Raw genomic sequence first — 16440 nt, forward strand, 5'->3', positions numbered from 1 at the left:
AATCAGTGGGTGTCTGAACTGCCAGAATAGTTATAGGGACATATAAATAGCCAGGAATATGAATTATATCTAGCTTGGGGAGTTGGTGGGAGATGGAAGCAAAATATTTTTAAACTCTAGACTGGAGAGATGATTAACTGTGTAGTTATTCAAGCCACAGAGCTACTTGACGTTTCCTAACCACTTACTGATATACTCGTTTTTTTTCTTAAGAATTTTCAGTTGATTAGGATTATACTGTTCCTTGGCTAGGACATACCGTTTGCCATCAATGATGAGTCAGCTGAGTATGTTTTGATTTTCTTTCCTGGAAGAAGTAGTGATCATGAACTGTGAGGACGACTGGTTGTCTTCCCATTTGATGGCAATATCTTCGGCAGAAAGACCTTCAGCCCATTGGTAGTTGATAATCCACTGACGAAACTGCTGAAATGTAGTTTTTTGAGTGGATGGTATGTTTGGGTATATAGTACTTTTTTGCTTGTGGGAAATTCTAAGACGACAGAAATGTTGAGTGATTACTTCCTTTTATCGATGTCATTACCTGGAGTAGTGAGAGTGGTGAGTACTGGTTGCTCAGGGCAGTGAAAGTTAAATCCAAAGTGTTGATTTGGAGTGTAGGGAAATTGACAACCTGTGAAAGATTAAGCAAATTCTGCAAACTGATGGTGTCGATTTTATTATAGTTTCCATTAATACCAACTTAAATCTTTGATACCTTACTCTTACTCTCTCCACACTGTGATTGAGGTGTTGTAGTACTTGGATTTTGGTGTGGGCATTAGGGTGATGGTACACTACACAGCAACTAATTGGAATGATGCGGCATGCGTAGTGAGTTGGGATGACACGTACCCACAACGTCTCCCTTCCCTCGAGAGTTTCAGCAGCTAAGAGGGAAGACCTGAGTCTACTGTGGCTGAACAATATTACTTCCTTTTTTTAGTCCTGGTGTGTAGTATGTGTAATAAATCATAGCCTTACATTTTTATATGTTCCGGGTTGTGTGTATGTGTATCTGTTTATGTTGGTGTGGGAATAAAATAACCAACTTTAGGGTAACATTTAAGGGTCAGCCAAGGGGTTTACCTATTGTTACTGAGAACAGTAAGTCAAAGTCTGATTTTTCAGTTACAGCTGAACAGATTTTATCCATGTTAGTCCAAACTTGGAGGAAGGATTAAAGGTAAGGTAGGAAAAAAAGGGATTTGATTTTGATAACAAGCAGTCAAATATTATGGTCACAGAGCAGCGTTAAATTTAGACCCATGTGCCAGTGCATGAAAAATCAAATAAAATAGTTTTTATCTGACTAAACCGGGAAGAATTAAAGACTAATTGTGGGACTGACAAATATTTTTAGAATAAGTTAAAAGTTAAGGTCACATAGACATAGAAAGTTTGACTCAAACTGTTGTATCCAGTTTAGACTGAACTTGCGGAAGGGTTCACGTTAATACATGGATATACTGTATGTAATATATATATATATATATATATATATATATATATATATATATATATATAGATATATATATAGATAGATAGATAGATAGATAGTCGATTAAGAGAATAACCAGAGTTCTTGGTTACAGGGGACGGCCAGTGATCAAGGTCAATAGGCAATATGAACCCAAACACCTTTGTTCTGATTAAACCATAGTTTGTGGAATTTTGAGGGTAGGCACAAATGAGGTTATTTAATTTGCAGAGAAATCTGCGGAAGGTCAGGTCACAGCTAAATATTCGGGTTTTAGACCAATTGGTGTATGTGGGTGTTGCAATCTGTGAGTGCTCCATTTTCATGTTTTGCCTAACAAAGCCTCATTATTAGACCCTAAAACAGATTAGAGGAAATGCAAAGTATTATTGACAGCCATTGTACAATAGCCGATTTCACTCAACTCTTTAGTCATGCATAAGAAACGGGACATTTATTCGGCTTCACTCATACTGTAAAACATCATGTCATACTGAGTGCCAGAATAGCAATGGTAGGAAATATTTTCCCATAACTGTTTCAGCTCATACAGGTCTTTTTCATTATATTTTTGCTACTGTCGTAAGTTTTTATTCAGCCCATAGGAGTTTCTCGTGCAGGAGAATTTACCCTTCGGAGGATGTGATACCTATCACTGGATGATTTATAGATAGTTAGGCAATTACTGAAATGACAAATTGTGAGATGGGATACTTTTTCCATTCCTGATTCAGTCACTGAGATTTTCTTACACTGTACAGTTGTGGTAAATACACAGTAGGGACAATAGTTCCATCCACCAGTGGTTCTCGCCCCCTCCTCCCCCCGTGTGTGTGTGTGTGTGTGTGTGTGAGCAATTTGGATGTGGGGGAGCAAGGACTCAGAGGAATGACAGAAAATGGCTTGAACAAGTGTGTGTGTGTGTGTGTGTGTGTGTGTGTGTGTGTGTGTGTGTGAATCACGATGAACCATTGTTTTTTTCTTCAGACTTAATGTTTAGTGTCTGCTCCAGCCTTCAATGCACATTTTATTTTTTATCCATGTGATGAGCTAGTTTTTCCATCTGTTCGTCACCTGGTCACCTTTCTGTTTTCTTTTTAATGTGGTTGTCTTGAGAGATAAAGATACCATGCAGTCAAACCTGAATGTTGGGCCACACCCCAGTTATGAAATTTTGAACATCAAATACTTTGCTTCTGTTTATAGTCATTACAAAAATTTGCCCTCTCATTGAGTTCCGGTAATTTAAACATAAAGAACAAACAATAACAACAGCAGACCGGTAGGCAACGATGGCCAACTCTATGCGGACCGAACTTTGTCAGCGACCGGAAGTGAGTTTCGACATTAAAATTAATTTCTGTATGGAGGTACTCCAGTGCAACATTCCACCCAAAAATCATGGCCCTGGCTTAATAATCTTCGGAGTCTTAGCATTTCCCGCGAGCATAGTCGTAATTTTAGCGCTTTTCATGTGTTCTCCAGTTGATGACCTTTGACCCCTGATCTGGCAGATATGTGTCATGCATGTACGAAATACACTTGTAATACTCATTAACATCTATAAGCATGCAAAGTTTCATTAGATTCCATTCGCCTACTGTGGAGCAGGGAACTTGAAATTCATGGATTGGCCCACCAGAGGTACAACTTCTAAGTGGCGCTGCCAACGACTGGAAATGAGTTCCAACACTAAATGTCTTTGTTTTATCGAGATACTCCAGTGCAAAATTTCATTCAAGAGTCATGGCTCTGGGGTAATAATCTTCGGAACCTTAGCATTTCGCGTGGGCATAGTTGTAGTTGTAGCTATTTTCGTCATTATCGCATTAGATGACCTTTGACTCCAGACTTGGCCCATGTAGCACGTAGGTATACAATAAAAAGTTGTAGTATTTTTCAATGTCAGTAGCATGCAAGCTCTCATTCAATTCCATCGAGCCACTGGGGAACTAGGGGGGAATTATTGAAAACCATTACATGTTGCTAGGGACATTGAGGCCAATCTTTGCAGGGTTTCCACTCGAAAACTGTAGAAGAGAGGGGAAAAATGGATGCACACTTCCAATAGGGAATGACCTCAAGGTTATGACTAAAGAAGCCAAAGCTTTCTGTGCTCATTAGTAACGCTTCTACAGCTCAAAATGTGATAAGTACGAAAAATTGGGTTTTCGGTCGTTGCTTGGCAAAGAGTAGTTGCCTGGCAACCTAAACCTTGCAGACACAACTAGGTCGTAGGCTGGTCATTGTGCCAAAGTTTGGTCGGAATCATTTCATTCAGAAAGGTAGATGTTCTTACCACACTTAAGTGAGAAAGAAAGAAAGAAAACTGGACTAACAGTAAGGGCAGCATGGAACTCACCAATACCGATATCAGCAATAATAACTGAAAGAAAATTAATTGGTTTCTACTCTGTAGAAAATTATCGAAATATGAACTCGCATGTGCTGCTATGACTGATGGTTATGACAATTAGGTATTGCTTTATGACCATGTAGTGAGGTTTCAACTGGATGGTGGTGCGTAAACTCAGTGTAATGACTGTATAATGATGTTTTCAGTCAACTGGTGGTATTTATGATGTCTCTTGTGTCATTGTTTGTTAATGTGGTGTTATTTTATTATGCGAATATCCTCAGAAACACATATTTCTCTGGGCACACATTTTCCATGTTGGTGGCTATCAAGGCGAAATACAGAAACAAAAGGAAAGTTGTCGCTATTTTCACTCTTGTCTGTCATATTTTGACCTCATATTTATAATCCGTGGGGGAAAAAAAAAAACTCATAATTCTTTAATAATGTTCTGTGCACTCTCGGATTTATCAAATGTTCTGTTTAGTTACGAAATTAGCAAAAAGAAATGAAACTATTATTAATTCTCCCTTTTAAATGGGGAAGAATCCTTCACCTTGTGGCACTAAACACTGCCTGGTTACATAACGTTCATTAACAGACTCCTTACCTCCGGAAAAGAAGGCTTTTGCACTGCAGTAGAATAACAGACGTAAGCATGCAGTCTAGAAAATTCATATCGAGATGAACGTGGATCCAAAACAACAGCAACAACAACAACAACAACAACAACAGTAACAAACATAAGAATAACACCAGCAACAACAACAATAGCAGCAGCAGCAGTAAAACAACAATAACAACAACAAGAAGCATTCAGAGAGTACAACACCCGCCGCCACCAAATGGTCTATGGACCCAGTATTTTGTTTTGCTATTGGGCCATGACCTTCGATAGATTACTATCCAAATAAAATTTCATCCATGCCTAACCTTCAACCTTTCAACCAACCAAGGTTCAGATAAGATCAAAAGTATATTACCGGTAGTGACTTTGCTTTGTGATATTATTCTTTGACCTTTTAATTGTGACTTTGGTTTTTAATTATTTGTCATTAACGTCGAATAATATTATCCCTATTTTAACTTGAACTTTTCCACAGTGTTTAGTCAACAACAAATAAAACTGCTTAAGTTGACCTTGCCATATGGCATTGATATCTGACCTGTTCCCAGAAATAATTGGCCGACCTCTTGATTCTGCACCCACACGTGCAGATGAAAAGCGTTTTAATTATTTTCTTTTCACATAGACAAACGGGTCGAGCTACTCCCCTGGTCAGTGATCCCGCCTTTGACTACTTAGAACTAAATGCTTTCGTTCTTACCAGATCCTTAACATTCCACCAGGTTTGGTTCACGTAAGATCAAAACTGTTTGAGATGTCCTTGCCCAGGGACCTTGGTATTTTTTCTTTCCCTGCGACTTTCAACTTAGATTAGTGTCAAGATCTATCTATCTATCTATTACCAGATGCCTTAGTCCCGTAAGGGGTGGCCACATACAATTCGCCTCCATGTCACCCAGTCCCCTACCATTTCACTGCCCTGCTCCCAGCTCACACTTCCCTCTCTAATATAGCTCTCCACTCCATCCCTCCATCTCATCCTTGGCCTCCATCACCCTCCCCCTTCTCCAGCTTACTCACATACAGTCTCCTCGTTAGTCTGTCGCTGTCCATTCTATCCAGATGACCAAACCACCTCTGTATTTCTCCTAACGCTTTCCATCACATATACACGAACACCACAATGCTCCTTCACTTCCTCAATTGTTAGTCTGTCTCTCCACGTAACTCCACATGCTCCTTTCAAATAACTCATCTCCACTGCTTTCCCTCTTGAGTTGTGTCCTTCCAACAAGGCCCAAGCTTCACTTCCATATGTTAGAGTTGGTATCACAATAGTGTCATGCAGCGACTTTTTACCTCCATGCTCACTTCCCAGTTTCTAATCACTGCTTTCAAAGAACCAGCAACCTCTCTTCCTTGTTGTACCCTTTTTAAGTGTAACGCCGGGGGATGTTTGTTTTGTCCCCACCGTTATTGTTCATCAGTGTAACGCCAGATATTTAATCTTACCGGTGTTACCAGTGTAATGGTCGGAAATTGGATTTCCCACCGTTGTTGGTTCTGTTTAACTTACTCGTTGATAATACAAATGGTACTCAACTTAGTCTCCCCTCAATGACTGATAAAATATTCACCTCAGTAAAAACAAAGGGGGGTAGCACTTCGACTTTGAATGATAAAGGTTAATTGTTTAACAGATAGTTTTGGTAGCGTTTGTGGTTTGGCCGAGTCGAGAATAAGTCAGTATCACGTGTGTTCGTCGTTCCCAAAGTGGAGGAATCTTGAACTGGAAGGGGAGTGAGTTATGCGTGAGAGGACACAATTCCCGTGATTGGGTATCAAAATGACATATACTTTACTTTAATAATTCTGTACTGGTTAATCAACAGACATTTTTTTAATTACATGACCTTTAATCATATGTAAAAGGGTTGTAAATTAAAGCCATGGTTTGGGCGGACCTCATACAATATTGTTACCAAGCGAAGCACTTTGAATATTCAACAGTGATTTCTGAGGTCATCATACCACACTCTTTATTATCGATTATTCTTGGGCTCGTCAATAGCCTCAAGACTGGGACATTTATTGGCACGAATTGTCTTTTCGGGCTGGCATAGCATCGAACCAAATATAATCACTCGTGCTCTATTTCGTCTGGGCAGTATAATCTCATCATACAATTCACTAATAATTCACAATCACTATTAATTCATAATCATTAATAATTCATAATCATCATTAATGCATAATCACCAATAATTCATAATCACTCGGGCTTGTTTAGCTTCGAGGAACAACTCAAAAATCACATTTTTCTCCCCACAATCACTAAGTTCCCTTAAACACTCCCAATATTCCTAACATATTAGTATAAGAGAAAGAAAACGGTTGAGTTTGAATTCGCCATTCCTTTACATGACCACATTAACTTTCAAAATTCTATACCTTATCTACAAAAAAAATAAAGTTCACCTGATTGATTCATAATACCATTTCTACTACATTCAGTTTATAAACTATTCATGGGTAATGTAAGTATGTGTGTACGACAAGTCTATGGGCAATATCACATGATGGCCTTGTGCACACCCCCGACGTCACGGTGTCTGTGAACTGAATCAACGTCTGTTATCCACCAGGTCTCGGTAGCGAATGTCTCTACGTTAAGCTTTTAACAACATTACTTCATATGGTTCACGACAAGTAAGGATTAAACAAGCAAGGGGGGGGGGGAGAAAGGAGGAATGTATACAGCTCACCTGAATCAACGTCTGTTATCCACCAGGTCTCGGTAGCGAATGTGGCATGTCGGGCACCAAGGGATGCCACTGCTAGATCAAATGAGACTGTGTTTTTGCGAAATGGTGGGTTTTAATTCTCTTCACTATCTATATAGTAGTGTACACATGACTTTAGGACTTTTGATTGAATTGGGGAAAATTTGGGATTCAATCCTTACTAAATTTAAATACTGAATTTACTGCCATCCCGCCTTGAATTTGGGGTAGCTTATGCCATCTAGTGACAGCTAAGGCAAGCGGGACTATTTGATCCTCACGAATTACATTATTTTGGCCTTTTTTGACTATTAATCTTACATATTTGGGCTCTAGCAGCTTCATTAGTAAGCATTTCACAATAATGTAACGGAAAGAATTGCATACCCATTATTATTCTGTTTAAGGTTTAAACTTGGCGCCCAACAACGACGCACAAACAAGGGGAAGGTTGCACTCATCTGTTATTCATTACTCTACCAGATGGATGAACTCCCTTAGCTCAACACTTACAATTACACTACCCATGCATAGATACAGAGATGTATACATATAAAAATAAAGTTAACCCTACATCGATCGTTAACACATGAACTGCTACTTAGGACAGGAACTCTTAGACTAGTATTCAGATTACACCCTATCTAACTTAGAAATTACAGTACCTCTAAACATATACATGAATACTAAATTTGTGGCATTACATAAGCACTTCACCCTCCACACTTCCATCCTTACTCATCACACTATGGAAGTACTTAAATGCACTCACCTTTTCCAGTTCCTCATCATCCAATCTCACTGTACTGTACATCCAGTGACTTCATTTCTCTTACTCTTCCCTCCATTCACCTTTAGATTCCGTTCTTCACACACTCTTCCAAACGCATTCCCCAAGCCTTGCAGTTCCCCTTTCTCTTCACTTAACAACACAGTATAATTTGCAAACAGCAGTACAGGGAGTTTCCAAACGTTACACTCTTTCTTTAAAGCCACTCCAACATCCACTGCCCTACCTTGTATCTCTTTCATAACCCCATCCATATACAGATTGAACAGCCGTGGAGACATGGGACATCCCTGTTTCAATCCCACATTCAAATAGAAAAATTCACTCAATTCACTATCCACACACATTGCAACCTTAGCCCCCCCATACATACTCTTCACAGCATTTACTCCATATTTTCTTAGAATCTTCCGCATTACTTATCTATCCACCTCATATGTTTTCTCCAAATACATGAAGGCTGCATACAACTTCTTCCCCTCTTCTAGAAACTTTTCATTAAACACCTTAGCATGAATATCCGATCTACGCGACCTTTTCCATTCTAAAACTCCCTGTTCTTCAATAACTAATTCCTATGTTATTTCCCTAACTCCGTCATTAACCCCTAAACCGCGGGCTTGTTTTGCTTTGACTTGTGTGTCCCGCGGGCATATTCGCGCTCCGACAGACTCTCTAAAAATATTTGCCAAAAATCAGTTATTAGTCCTAGAATATTAAAATTACATATACATATGGCACATACCTTCAGCTTTCTCCTGGGATGTTTGTTGAGCTTTCGTCGAGTACCGTAGGACTTGTGGAGACCTCTGAAGTTGGGTAACGAAGTCTCCACTTTACACTTCCCGACAACCCGTAATATGATTACCACAGCCTGATATTATGACTAGAAACACTATTCTATGATTCTCAAATAGTTTGGAATCCATACTAAAAAAAAAAAAAACTGTGAAATCAATGAAAATTACAAGCGCGTATGACCTTCCCATTTCCGATCGTTCGCCACTGGTGTTCTGTCATTTATTATTCATAAAAACACTCACAGTTTATATTTCTATTACTATATAACACTTATATATATCTACAGTCTTTATCCATAAGTTTCCTTCAGTAATAGTAGTTTATTGTCACTGTAGGCATTCAATTTCTATTTCAGTAAAATATGAAGCATTCACTTTCTCGTCCTGTATACTAGTGTTGAGAGTGAATCTGTCACTTTCACCTTCACTTTCATAACTCATAGTATTCATACATGCTAGAGTAAAACTTTCACTTTAATTACTCCTAGTATATATACTCATATTCGTATATTACTACTCACTTACATTTCTATTTACATTCTCTATTTTATTTACATTATTTACATTTCTATTTTATTAACACTGTGTTAGGCACTGTCACTTGCAGTAACTTATAAAACTATTTTCCACTGTTCACTTATATTTACATTCATTGTTTTCCCTTGCTGTTTACACATTATTTACACATTATTTACATTTCCACTTGCACTGTTTTACTCACCAGAAAGATCGTAGTCACTCTCTATCATTTTCATTGACAAATTAGCCAGTTCACATTCGACACCACTCACTTATCCCTTTAACTCTTTCCACACGAGGTTTAGTAGGGGGTAGAGGTCACAGGGCCCTTTGCATGGGGCTACAAAGGAGCGGAATTTGACAGGCGTGAATCCGACGTTGTTTTAATCTTGAAAGACGACAGTAAACTGAATACAGTGTGGTGGCGTAGCCGCCTAGGGGGAGTGCAATGCTGCCAATGTCAGCGTGGTGACAGCTGCTAATACGAGTATATACGCTATGAAATGATTGGCAGGAAATCTAGACAATACATAATAAATTAGGTAATTCCAGGTGAATGTAAATATCACTGAGGCTTCTCCCTTCCTTTCTTATATATATTTTTATTACGAGAATAGATTATACAGCATATTTCAAGGGGAAATAAACAGCAAAAATTAGCGAACAAGTGCACATGAGGTGTTGTCAGGTGATAATTAGCCAATTCCAGGTGTATGACACTATCACTTACCTTATTTCTTTTTTGTATATATTATTTGGTATAAGAATAGGGCATAGGGCTTATTTCAATGGATGAAATCAGTGGAAAATTCCAGGGAAGATTTATTTAGCATAGCACGGCCAGGCAGGTGAGAGGAGAGGGTAATGGAGGGGAGGTAGGGAGGGGAGTCAAGAACGGGGAGAAATGGCTAAATTGTCAACAATGGATGGGAGTACAGATGAGATTAGAAGTGCTGACTAGTGTTGGACATTGGCAGTACTGATAGATGATACAAGCCACCACTTGAAAGCCCAGGTGAATTTAATATAACACAGAATCACAAAAGTGATGCCCCATGGTATGATCCCTTGCTCCCAAGCATCACGAAAGTGACACCCCGCGGTTTAGGGGTATCCTACCATACACTTTTCCTATTACATTAAGAATATAAATGCCCCTATGATTAGCACACTCTTCTTTTCCCCTTTTTCTTTGTACAGGGGAATAATTATAACTGACTTCCAATCTTCTGGGACTTTACCTTCCTCCCAGGCCAATCGGCACATCTTCCGTATCCATCTACTGCTGTCTCTCAACTATGCTTCATCATTTCACCACACAGTCCATCAATTCCTGTTGCTTTCCCAATTTTGACTTTCTTCATTGCTTTCTTTGCTTCCATCCTACTCTTCCGGGACTTTACCTTCCTCCCAGGCTAATCGGCACATCTCCCATATCCATCTACTGCTATCTCTCAACCATGCTTCATCATTTCACCACACAGTCCATCAATTCCTATTGCTTTCCCAATTTTGACTTTCTTCATTGCTTTCTTTGCTTCCATCCTACTGATTTCTTCTTCCTTTCTCACCTCTCTACTTCTCCCACCAGTTCCCCCGCTACTTATTCTTGCATCACTTTCATTCTGTACATTTAACAGTCCCTGAAAATGTTCACCCCCATCTGCTCACCTTTTCTCCCCTCTCCACAGGCAATCTACTATTTTTATCTTTCACTCCCTGACTAACTTCTTTATCACCCTGTCTAATTCTCTTTACCTCTTTCCAGAACATTTTTTAATATTCTCTTCACTTAACACTCAAATTCCATCCAAATTCTTCATCTGCTCTCATCTCTCTCTCTCTCTCTCTTAATAATCTGTTCAGCTCTCTCTTCCTCACCACATATACCACTTTCTTCCATCTCTCAACTTCCTCCACACCCATTCTTCCCATCCACTCACTATTTGCTTTCTTCTTTTGCGCCACAGCTTGTCTCACCTGTTCATTTCACCATGCTGTTCCTTGCACCCACTTTCGTCTTCTCTTCACCCCTCACACCACCTCACATGCTATACAGATTTCTTCTGGGAATATCTTCCACTCACCTTTCCCCTCCCCCATCTGCTCCAAATCGTATTTACCCAATCGCTACTCCACATCTCTCTTTGATTCTGCCTTTTTCCCATCCCCTTGCGACCTTTCTACCTTCCTTGTATGGACTATTACTTCATGTCGTTCCCTCCTTCTATTCCTCCATTGCATTTGAGGCTTGACTTTCACCACCAACACATGATGGTCAGAAAGTCCACTCCCCCAACCTCTGTATGCTCTTGCATCCATTACACGTCTTCTCATTCTTTCATCCATACACACTTAATCAGTCATTACCTTCCGTTCATCCATTTCACCACTCACCCTTCTCATCATTCGCCTCGTAAACCTCTGGATCGTTCTATGTCTAAAGAATGCATTGGCTATCACCAACCCTCTTCGTGCACAGATTTCCACTAGAAATGTCCACGGGAAAGAAGGAAACCGCAACTAATAATAAGGACAGCATGGAGCTGGCTAATGATATATTTTATATTTTGGTGAAATGGATTGGCCGGTATTCTTTAAGGTCCTGAATCGACGATTATTATTTTTCTGCAGTAGGTGTAGTTCCACTAATAACCATACTTACAAGTGTAGCTTGTTAATTACCCATCTCCGTCCAGCGGGGGCTCGGGGACGGGTATTGCTTTCACTTGGTTTGTCTGTTTTTTGTCAGTTTGTCTGCCTGTTAACAATTTTATGCGAAAACTACTAGTGCAATTTTGACTAAAAGTATGGGGATGATGGGCTATGACCTTCTGATCACCTGATTAAATTTTGGGCCAAATTGGGCCAAGGCTTAGGCTGTAGGCCCCAAAAATGTTTAAAAAAAAACGAGGACGGGTAAAAAAAATCATTTTTCCCCCACAACTCCTTTCAAATTCGTCATATCGACATGAAACCAAAACCTAAAGGTGCATCTTAAAAATCTGCAACCTTTAACATGCCTCATTACATCAGGCAGGTCATCCCCCAATTAGCGGCAGGGGGGTCAGTGTCAGGTGGGTTGGGCCTAAAATTTCAAATGGGCATAAAATCGTCAATTTTCACCCGATATACTCCAAATTTGATATGTGACATCTTTGAATAGATATCCTGTTTGTTTATACGTCAGCACTAAAATGGCTGCCATTTGCTGTGCCTTGGCACCACTACTTGTTATATGTATAATGAGGTCATTAGGTAACTATAGAGATGTAAGATATGTGTGCTGCTAATAATCTGTCACTCTTACAGGTGTGGCAGGGGGGTGCGTGCCAGAACAGCTGGTACAGGGATGTCGCCTGGAAGAGAACAGTTGTGTGTGTGGCTTGGGATGTGACACAACGTTCAGATATGCAACCAGGGAACAGTGTCAGGCCGCTCTTAAGGTGAGGGTGATGTCATTTCCTTTCTGTGGTCACATAGCTTTATTTTTGTTGTGGGTATTTTTTTTTGTGTGTGTTTGGTTGATTCGGACGTTTAGGCAGTGTGTTATGTAATATTTTTTTTGAGGCTGAGTTTTCTGAAACTGTGTAAAGTAGTATATTTTCAAGGTGAGTGTTATGTTGTGCTCCATTTTGCTTCTTCAAGTCTATTCCTTCATTGTTGCGTGCCTCAATGAAGGGAAGGGTGGGGTTTATGCGAAAAAAAGTACAAAAGACTGGAAGTCATTCAAAGAGACATTAATCAAACCACTGACAAAACCTGGGCAAAAGGTCTCCAATACAATCTACTACACTTGGACAAGGCAGAAATAACTAAAGAACTACTTTGTAACTTACATGAAAAACAAGCAGCAAATATATCAGTTGGCACAGTTGCTTCACCAAACTTCCCTCTACTAATCAGCGTGCCACAAGGCAATGTTTTGTTGTCTACGATGTTTTATCACGTTCAGGGCTGACACACTGGAGCCAGAGGGAAACGAGTGTTTAGATAGTTTCTAAGCAAGTGCGGCCATCCAGATCTTTGTATAACCCAATTAAAAAGTCTAGAGGGAGGCTATAGAGCTTTTTAAATGAATCGGGTAACAACAACAACAAAAGAAAAGATAAATATGTTTCACTGCTAACATGAGCAAAAACCAAAGCCACTGACAGACGGACAGAGGGAAACATAATGCAGCACCAGAGGGGCTGTAAAATCTTGAGTAGTATACTGATAACCAGCGCATAGAGAGTGTAACAAATTAACACAAAATATCTAAGGGATAAATGACCACAACTGCTCTCATAGTGTTCTTGCATATCCTGGAGAGACTGAAATTCTCCTAGGAAAAAATATATATACTACTTATCCTATATTAGTTCGCTTTACCAATGTATATGTTGAAATTTCAGATGATTTTAAAACATGACTGATATTCGTTACTAACCAGAAGTACTCATATACCAAAAGCATTGCAGAACAATACTCCTGTCTCCAAGCCAAGCATGGTTGCACCCACTTAAGGAATGTGGCGCGATAAATATGGGAAAAACTTGATGTCAGTGAAGTAATAAATTTCAGTCATACGCAAGAACCTAACAGAGCCACAAACATGAGTCAGGGGTGTTTTACTTATGCCTCAAAGTGCTGAGGGAACCACCTCGATTCACTGGTATACTGAACTATCTAAAACGCAAGAATAATCCGTAAATGTACTGTATATACGAGTACACCACTGGTAACCGGGGGAGTTTAAATAATGTACCAAAGAAACACATTTAAACACCTTCTTCAGTTTGGAAGTAACTTGCACTGTTGTCTTTTTTTTCTTTCCCTATGAAATCTCCATCTACCTATATATCTGCCTGTTTGTTTGTCTATCAGTCAATATATCTATCTATCAGTCAATCTCTCTAGCTATCTAGCTATCAACATACATACATATGATAACTGGTCACTGAAACGGGACAGTAGAAGAGGGGAGATGCAACATTTCAGGGAAGAGAGAAAGACTGATGAGAGTCAATAAGGAACGGGGAGCTGAGACAAAGAGTGTTTATTATCCCTCGTGTTTTGAAGAGCTGAATGGTAAGCTCCCCCTTTACCGCCTCCCACAACACATACATTATAATTATCCTCCAAACAAGGGCTAATAAAGTCTGTGTACAAAGTTAGCATCAGCAAAGGGTAAAATATAGGAATGCTGTTTAACACCCAAACTCCAGGAAGCGGGTTTGGCAAGGGAAGTAATGTGATTTTTCCAAGGTTCGTCCCGTGAAAAAATACCACATGGATCCTAGAGCTGATGATGAACTGAGCTGTAAATTGTTGAACATCAAACAATATTTGCATTGAAGATCATGGCGGATTGAAAGAGAGAGGAATGGAGCTCTTGGTAGATAAGAACTAAAATGGTTTCATTTATTCCTGTTGGAAATACAGACGATTCCTAAAATAGCTGTACCATAAAGTCACATCACGAATGTGCTGGACGTCTGAGAAGCAGTTGGAAAAGTAAAAGGACGAATCATCAGTATATGAATAGACAGGGGTAGATATGAAGTATAGATCACCACAAATTAACCGGAGAAAGAGTGCTACTGAATGGACAGAACCACTATATAGTAAAAGATGAAGTTCTGAAAGAAAGATGTCTGAGATTCTACATGGAATATGAGAGGACTGCCATGGGAACGTCTCTGACAACTTGTAAAGATGGTCAAAAAGATTACTACAGGACGGATGCTTCAAAATTTTATTTCCATGGATAGTCTTTACAGAATATGAAATGGATGATTCAAGCAGTTGGACGAAAGCCATAGGACGTGGAAAGCCACCTTTTTTGGGAGGGAGGGGGGACAGGCTGAAAGATAGTTAACTTCCAGCTTGAGGGAAAGGTGCAAGTTGACAGACCAAGGCAAAAAGTTTGCATTGAAGGGTTTCAACACAGAAGTATAGTTCTTGAGGAAAGAAGGACTCATCTGGTCCGCACACTTTTTTAATAGCCAAGGCAGGGAGAGAAGGAAGTACATTTGAAGAAGCATCAGTTATAAGCATGAAGTGATAGGGAGGGAAACAGAGAGAAGCAATGTTAAGAGTAGAGTGAAAGGCAAAGGTCTGAGCCAAAAATTGTCACTTTGTCAAAGGTGCTGGTAGAAGCAGCCATCAGAATGGAAAAGAATAGGGAATGGTGAAAATGTAACCTTGCAAGGGTGGATTTTAGCCAGATGCCAGGAGTATTGGGTGCCTGAGTGAGAGAGCTCATTGTATCTGGAATGGGTTAAGTTGTTTTTCCTGGTCCCACAAGGGGACCAAATATAGTGTTTGTCACTTACTCACTCAGTGCGTTTTTGCACTATCCTGAAGAATGTATTCCAGGCTTGATTGGAGGAGTGTTAGCAAAAAGAAATTTTGCACTGTGATAGATGTCCTTGCAGACCAAGTGTCAGGTAGGGTGTGACCCCCGAGTGTCGCCTCTAACAGGGGAGATGACCAATGGATGTCCCACCCAAAGCCGTCAGGCATTGTAAGTTATGTACAGTCGTAAAAAAAAACTATCGTTACCCCCAGGAATGTTCGATGCAAAACGAACGTTAGCAAGGGCTATGTGGGCGGATCCTTGCTGTTCGCCCCTCCCCTATCTAGTGTTGCCATATCACAGTCCCATTACAAGAGTTGGAATAATGAGCAAGACTGAGCCATATGGCGGGGAAATACAGAGTATGTGTTTGCGTTACTCTGAGTGCCTCCCCGAGGATTAATAATGAAACTTGGCACGTTTATCATTTTCCTACTGTTCAACACTTATTATCTATAGAATACAACAAATAAATTATTTTGAATTGTAATAAAACTATTGGCATCGACTGCTTTTTTTTTTTTTTTTTTTTTTTTGATAGTGTAGAAGGGGTGTACGAGTTCATTTGTTTGCTTTGGATGGGTGGTTAAATGCTTCAGATGGATGCTTCAGTTAGTGGCATCTATGCTTCAGAAGTCTAGAGGCTGTTTTGGAAGCAGGGGGTGGGTATACAAAATATTAAAGCAATGGGACTAAACACGGATTATTATTTTCCTTCTACTCAACATATATTATAATTAGAAAGCAATACATATCATTATTACATTGAAAATTACTAACTTGGCTAGTCTAACTATCTAT

General features: G+C 39.6%; 1 protein-coding gene across 1 annotated transcript in view; it reads left to right on the forward strand.

Moving 5' to 3' along the window:
* LOC145406370 (uncharacterized) overlaps positions 1–16440 on the forward strand; it is a 71534-nt gene that overhangs the window by 23304 nt on the left and 31790 nt on the right. Inside the window, exon 2 of the mRNA XM_080277535.1 lies at positions 12609–12742. Within this exon, the coding sequence (XP_080133661.1) occupies positions 12609–12742 (134 nt within the window). The remainder of the gene's footprint in view (positions 1–12608; positions 12743–16440) is intronic.

The sequence above is a fragment of the Coenobita brevimanus genome, chromosome 70 (assembly GCF_032717465.1).
Source record: "Coenobita brevimanus isolate Jiangsu-jjx chromosome 70, ASM3271746v2, whole genome shotgun sequence".
NCBI lineage: Eukaryota > Metazoa > Arthropoda > Malacostraca > Decapoda > Coenobitidae > Coenobita > Coenobita brevimanus.